The sequence below is a fragment of the Mycetomoellerius zeteki genome, unplaced genomic scaffold (genome assembly GCF_001594055.1).
Source record: "Mycetomoellerius zeteki isolate Tzet28-1 unplaced genomic scaffold, Tzet1.0 scaffold31, whole genome shotgun sequence".
NCBI lineage: Eukaryota > Metazoa > Arthropoda > Insecta > Hymenoptera > Formicidae > Mycetomoellerius > Mycetomoellerius zeteki.
The window spans coordinates 268815-276361 of NW_017257294.1; the positions used below are offsets into that span (position 1 = coordinate 268815).

The window sequence follows — 7547 nt, forward strand, 5'->3', positions numbered from 1 at the left end:
TATATAACGATCGTCGCGTATGTGCGTGGTGGAGTCTATAAATTATCCTACTGGTGACCCTCCGTGTGCCAACGACCCGTCCGAGAATTCTAGCTTCTTATCAATCGATGAAAAAAGCTCGCATCAAGAATACAATAAATCATAATCAGCAGAAACAACAAAAATATAGTCTAGATCAGTCTAGGATAACACCCGAAATTAGAGGTCTACTATGTGCTATCCGTAAGAAATAAGGGGACATTTATCTGAACTTCAATCACAAAAGTTGAAGCTTATAGTAGTGATGTTTAAATAAAACGATAAGGTATCTTCATAAAAGAAATAAATTTTCTTGACATTATATTAGGTCTTTCTGTTTGCTGCGAGATTCTAAAAGTCTATTATCTACAGTTTATTATTTCTTTTCTATTAATAGCAGAGTTTTATGGAGTTTATGGAATTGTTTTCTCTTAGAAATCATGGAGACATCGCAAAATTGAACATGATATTGTTTATAGGATGTAATCGGCATTCAGAGTTTTCGGTATATAAAAGCAATATTCCTGCCACTGATGAGGTACATGTATACGTTCATTTTTGGCACATCATATCAGATTTCGAAGTAATTAGGCGAATCTGTGTTGATGGACTTACGTAACTAAAGCCAAATTAAAGTCATAAACTCACTCAAACGACATACCAAGCTCATTTCCTGCATTACACAGCCTATTAGTACGCAATAATCCAAAATTAATGAAGTCTTTCGCACAATCATATCTGCAGAGTAATATAAGAATATGTTAACTAAAATCTAATTGTTAATTTAAGAAAATTTATATGTTAAAATCAAAGTAGGCATACGTGTGCTTAGCGTTATAAATATCATGAAGCATAATTTGCTAACACACAAATTGGAGGATACATGTGCAAAATTAATGCAATCTTTATCGATGATTCTAGAGTTTCCTTCAAATTTAAATTAATATAATACTTATATTTATGCATTATGCCAATTTTACTATTTTTTTTCATCTATATTACGAACAAATTCCGATCTTAAAAAGGAATTATTATTATAATTCTCAATCTTTAAAAATAATAATCATTATGCAATTTATAACAATAATACGGATGAATTTTAAAGAGAGATAAAAGCAAATATATGTAACTCCGTTTCTCTCTAAAATTTGTATTTGTGCACGAAAGTGCATATAGGCAATCGAACTGTAGGCAATAATTTTTGTGCGCAAATGAACTGTCGACAAAAATGATGTAGATAAACGATACTATAGACAATCAATTTGTAAACAAAAGGAGCCATCTCATTAATTCATTTAACACTGTATAATTACTATTTATTTTTTAATTTTGTGTTTAATTTATCATCAAGTACGCATTTGAGGCTTCCACGGTTATCTTCTTCGATTATATTAGAGGGTTTGCGGATTATCACCGTGTCTTCTTTCATGATCGATGCCAACGTTTCGTGAACCATGCTGTTCACTTCATCAGGGCGAGGGGTATCAGTGCACCCCTCGCCCTGATGAAGTGAACAGCATGGTTCACGAAACGTTGGCATCGACCATGAAAGAAGACACGGTGATAACCCGCAAACCCTCTAATATTATCATCAAGTACTTTATGTATGTCAAATCAGACACAAATACAATTTTACAATTAAACATAATGAATATATTTAAAGTCAATTTAATTTCATATTTGGAGTATTTCAATGTATATGTATACGCCAAGTATATATACGATGAAAGATCACATGTAAAACTTTCGCACGTGCGTCAACGTGAATGCACGCGCCATTGACCGATGTCAACGAAACGTGGGTGTCAAATAAGACGTTGGTATTCAAATCTTTTCTTCGTCACAATCTAGAAGTGTTTGGCACTCGTTTCTGTCTCCCGTATTAGTCACACAGTCGCGTATTCATACGGCTAACGATTCGTCCACCTCTACATCCACATTCCCTTCTACTTCCAATTCATTCTTTAAATTTCGATTTAATTAAAGAATTTTCTCTTTTAAAAAATGTAAAGTTCTTAACATGTCACAAAAAAAGTTTTGATACATAATTGCAAATACACGATTGATAATAACAGTAAAAACATACATAATATTATGTATATTTTTGATAAATAACAATAAAAACAAGAAATAGAATAATTAATGCTAAAATAACAAATATTAAAGTAATAAATGTTAAAATAAAAGTAAAAATATATTTTAATTTTTTTGTTTTAGTATTTTGTGTTTTTTCATTCATGTTTAAAGAAAAACTCTCGATACCGAAAATATCTCGACAATATTGTTTTATTGTTTTATAGCATTAAACGTTTCTAAACTTTCTAATCAGTTATCTATAGAAATACAAAACAATGTAGTAATATTCATTTAATTATTGATATAATAAAAAATAATTATTATCTAATATAATTTATCTAATAATTATTATTTAATATTATCTAAAATTATATAATATAATTTATATTATCTAATAATTATTTCTTTATTATATCGATATTTAAATGAATTATTAATATAATAAAAAAAACCGATTCTTTTTAGATTATAATGAAGCAAAAATATATTTTAAGAATCCATGAGAGGAGAAGATATCAACCAAAATTTGCATCTGTTGTAAAAGAAGATGTAGATCGAGTCATCGAATACAAGAAAAGTTGTAATTTATTTGCCCGTAGCCTTGGTCGAACGCCAGACGTGACCTCGTTCGACACGATATCTTTCTTTCCTGCTTGACAGTTCAAAGTACGACGTTTGGCGTTTGCTGCGAAAATTTTGAAGACACTCTTCGAAATCATTTCAAACAATTTCTCTTCAAATTAACTTGTAAAAGATAAAATCTAAGTGACAGGCCACCCTCATTGTATTTGACAAAATAAGTATTAACGAAATGCAGAACCTCTTCATTATATTATAAACATGGAAGACTGTAGGTATTAATTTAATAATAAATAAAAATAACTATATGTATGTATAAGACTTACAAATCAATAGGCAAAGGATTAAAGAAAGTAGGTTACCTTAACGTAACGATCGATGGATAAAATAGAACATGCCATTAACATACGTGCTCGGCTAAAAACGGAATACCAGGAAATATCCGCGACTTATCAAACTACGTTAATCGAAAATTTGTTTACATTCCCTAGTTGTTAGTAATCCCAACTTAGAATATGTATTTCACCGTATTACATGTCGATTGCCCTGTTTCGGAATTTCACCTTCAATGTTTTCAATTTCTGGCAACCCAAATATCGGCAATATATCAGAGTCTGTTAGAATAACGAATGAGCATATAACAACTCAATCACACCACGACATATGCGGAAATCGTGGCGAATATCTCTTTCTCTCTTTCTCACTTTTTCAGTTATTTCTGGCCAACAGTCGTTATTTTCAGCCACGTTCGTCACAAGTCCGGAACTCTCGCGGCGACCAATCGTCGCTTTTAAATCCATTTCATGGACATTACCTTTGACGATCATTTGAAAAATTACCCTCAGTTAAAAAGAGAAGTAAATGAATTAAATAATACTTTTCTGGAAATGAACGAATACCTACATGAATTAGTGATGAAAAAATTATGTAAAACCACATTTGCTTTAAATGATTTGTTATAAATCGTACGTGTTCTTTTTTGTCAATATAAAAATTTTAGATTTTATAAAATATAAAACAAAGAAAGAGAAAAAGAGATTTTGCTAGTAGAGAAGATTCAATGGAAACAAAAAATAACGTTGTAAAGTGATAAAGACAGGATGTGGTCAGACAATAGTAGTTACATCTAATTCCTTCAGCTTTATATTTATATGTAAAACAATTATTAATTTAATAAAGATTTTTGAAAACCATATCTTTGTATAAATAGCATTTGATAAAAATATTTATTATATATTTATTATACGTAAGATATACATATATTCTTATTAAGTGCTACATAGACAAAGATATAGTTTTCGAGAGTCGTTAAAATGCAGAACTCTTCTATTTTTATAAAAAAAACTGTAAAACTGTGAAAACAAGATATTCGAAAAAAAAAACTATTCACAGTGTTTATATAGTAGATAGTACACACCGTACTAAGTAAAAAACCTTAGTAAACATAGATCGAAAGCTTAACCATTTATGAAATATAAACAATTTTATGTGTTAGTATCATAATTGACTCTTATTGTCTCTTCTACTTGTTGCATACAACATGAAAAGAGAGAAATTGAAATAAGTAGCACACGGATAGCTTATTTGGGAAAATGACAAGTCCAATAGGAAATGATCTCCTATAATACCTATCCAATTGTAATGACTAGTTGATGTCAATTTACTGATTCCCAGTGAAATTTCTCATTATAAAGTGCGTATGAAAATTGAATCAGAACTCAGTTTGTAAATACTGAGACAAATCTTCACGCATACGACACGTAGAAGCCAATAAATCAGTAATGATACAGTTAATATACAAAATTGTTTATATCTTAGAGAAACGATTAAATTTTCGTTTTATATTTACTAAGGTTTTTTTTACTTAGTATGATGTATATATACTGTCTACCATACAAATGCTGAATGGTTTTTTTGAACACCCTGTATATAGTTAAGAATACTTAACAAGAAGATATTTAATACTTATAAAAAGTGAAGAACATGTATAGGTAGATATGTTAATGGAAACAAAAATAATAAAACGAGAAATGCATCAAACACGCGATCAGATTAACGAAAGCTTTATTATAAGTTTGAGCTTGGCTTGAGCTTTTTCTTTACACGATGTGACCAATGCCAAGTGTATCAAAACGTCACCGCAGAGAATTTTGCTACTGACCTCTTCTGAATCACTGTAATACTCCATCTTCGAAATGCGCAAAACGATCGTTAGGCGCCAATATTTATCGAAATTGTAGTTATATAATTTGATTAGCTACGGAATCGGAAATTATATTACGCACACGAATTTAATTTTCTCCGCAATCTTTGGAGGCAGCACTGACCTCTCTCACGACGAGACTTAATTCGAAATGACTGTTTAGTTCTATTTATAATCGTAGCGAACACGTGATGCAGCCGACATGTTCCTCGAGAATTTGAACGAAAAAACAAAATAAGTCATATAATTCGACTATAAATGTCAATTGCGACAATTTATTTGATTATTTATTGTGTATTTTCTGTATTTCAATAATTATGAAATTTAAAAGTGTTTTCCGACTTCTACGCTAAATATTCCGACTTCTATTCTAAATGTACGAGGTACATTTCAGAAGCACCAGCATTCCATTGTTCGCCGATTTCTCCATTTTTTTAATTACGCGAGATTAACAGAAATATAAGATCGAGTTATCTTACTATTAATCATAATAGATCAATATAGTATTTCATCTGAGACATGATAAATTATATTATATTTAATCATATATTGTTATGTATTAGAAATAAGTTTCATATTAAATGTTTTTTAATTGTACGGAGCTCCTAACTTTCAGCATGAGGTATTTTGACAGCTCACGAAGAAAGAATTAGATATTAATACATCAGATTCGCGTAATGTTCTGAAGTGATATTTGACGCAATATAAACGATGATGAAATAAACTCTAATTTTTTATAAGCTGCATCTTTGTAAAGTAAATCAACTAATAATAGTATATTCAGGATTAAATATTTAAATTTTAATTTGTTATAATTCATCCATTTTAAGGCAACAGATCTATGTTGAGATATATATTTTTATATTATGTATGTGTATATATATATATGCATATATGTCGGATAAATGTTTTCTTTCATAGATCCGTTTAATTATAAAACTTTTTTTCTCTCACTCACCGACCTGATGCGCAACGGGTGAAGTTATCAGCAACGGAGCTACGATGATTCTATAATAAAAATAAGATTTAAATTAAACATCTACATATTCACTAATCAATGTTTTAAAAGATAATTCTTACGCAACAAATTTATTTTTGCCATTCAATTAGATACTTAACTTTTGCGCATTTTCAGTTAAAAAATTATTAACAAATAAATTTTGATGTTCAACTTTACACTACAAAAAATACGTTATCGTCTCGAATTCAAAAGAAACAGATTGAAACAACATCAATCGACAGATTTTTGTTTACACATTCAGAAACAGGTCGATATTTTGTTTGCACAGATTTAGTTAAAAAGTTATAAACAACTAAAATTTGAGGATGGTCGACCCAGATAGATAGTTTTAAATTGCAGTTACTATACTCGAAATCACCATGATTTTGCTCTTATTCCAACGACACTCGTTGGAGTAATAGAAGCTATGATAGGAGCATGTTGGAGCATGCGATGCAAACAAAATTATTATTATTATTATAATTATATATTTATCTGTCTTATAATTATATTTTTTTGAAAATGATCTTCACATAATTATACTTACCCCAAGGTTGCTTCACCGGGGCCTGATTGCCTCTCCTAAGCCTCTCTCCTGTTCCTCCCCTCCCAAGCTATTCGAATTCATTGGATTTCTTCGATTCGACGCTATGTCATTATTTTCTGAAAAATTCAAATACACGATTCAATTGAAGAGAAACAGGCAATGTTGATGAGGCAATATTTGGAGACACGGTAGTGTCTCAGCGCTAAAGGTGGCCCTACACGGTCAATAATACTGATCAGTAATATTGAATCAGTAATAGTGACAGTACGTATCAATATTTATAATATTTTTGCAACCTTATACAATCAGTATTATTGACAATATGTTTCACTTTTGTTTTACGTATATTATCTATTACACTGCGACATCCCTAGCGGAAAAATTTTACGAAAACTACATAGATTGAATAATCTTGCTACTTACCTAACAGGTAAACTTTACCAAGAAGTTGGAACAATCGGCCCTAATAGCCATTCTATGGATATCTTTTTGGTCAAAAAGGCAAGAGACAAACGGCAAGAAATAGGAAATAAAGAGCACTTTGTAGAATAGACCTTAGACATGACGTGAGACACTGCTTCTTTACGCGAACCAGCGAGTTGCGCCGGATCGAGATTATCGGATCTCAATAACGGCTATCTCGATCGAATTCTTTTTGTATACGCAATATGAAAATTAATCACACTCACCACTTTCTTTCAGGTTTTGTCAGTTTCGTAGGACTCCCTCGACATGACAACACTCGCGAAAGTGCGCGAAAGTACGAATAATGTCGCGCAATACTTTGCGCGGCACTATTCCCGCGTAATCAAGAACGTGAAGTTAACGCTGAGTCGTGTCAACAACCAACTGAACCGAACGAATCGTCCGATGTAATGCTCAAGGCACGCTCGCAATGCTCGCATACTCGAGCGTGTAAAATTCCGTGAGACACAAATGTAATCACGATACATCGCTGCATTCCATTATTTAAATCACACAATCCACGAACTCAATGGGCGCGTTCAAGTTGACAAAGCGGCTAACCTGCTCGCCAAGCAAATGAACATAATTGGTTGTTACTTATAGATCCAACCAATCATATTCAATCGCTCGGTAAGCACGCCTAGCCGCTTTGCCGTCTT

General features: G+C 31.4%; 1 protein-coding gene across 1 annotated transcript in view; it reads right to left on the reverse strand.

The window, feature by feature from the left end:
• The window catches only part of LOC108724657 (actin-binding Rho-activating protein), a 9948-nt gene extending 4937 nt beyond the window's left edge, over positions 1-5011 (reverse strand). Inside the window, exon 1 of the mRNA XM_018451117.1 lies at positions 4835-5011. Coding sequence (XP_018306619.1) covers positions 4835-4861 — 27 coding nt within the window. The 5' untranslated portion in view covers positions 4862-5011. The remainder of the gene's footprint in view (positions 1-4834) is intronic.
• Positions 5012-7547: the final 2536 nt, after the last annotated feature.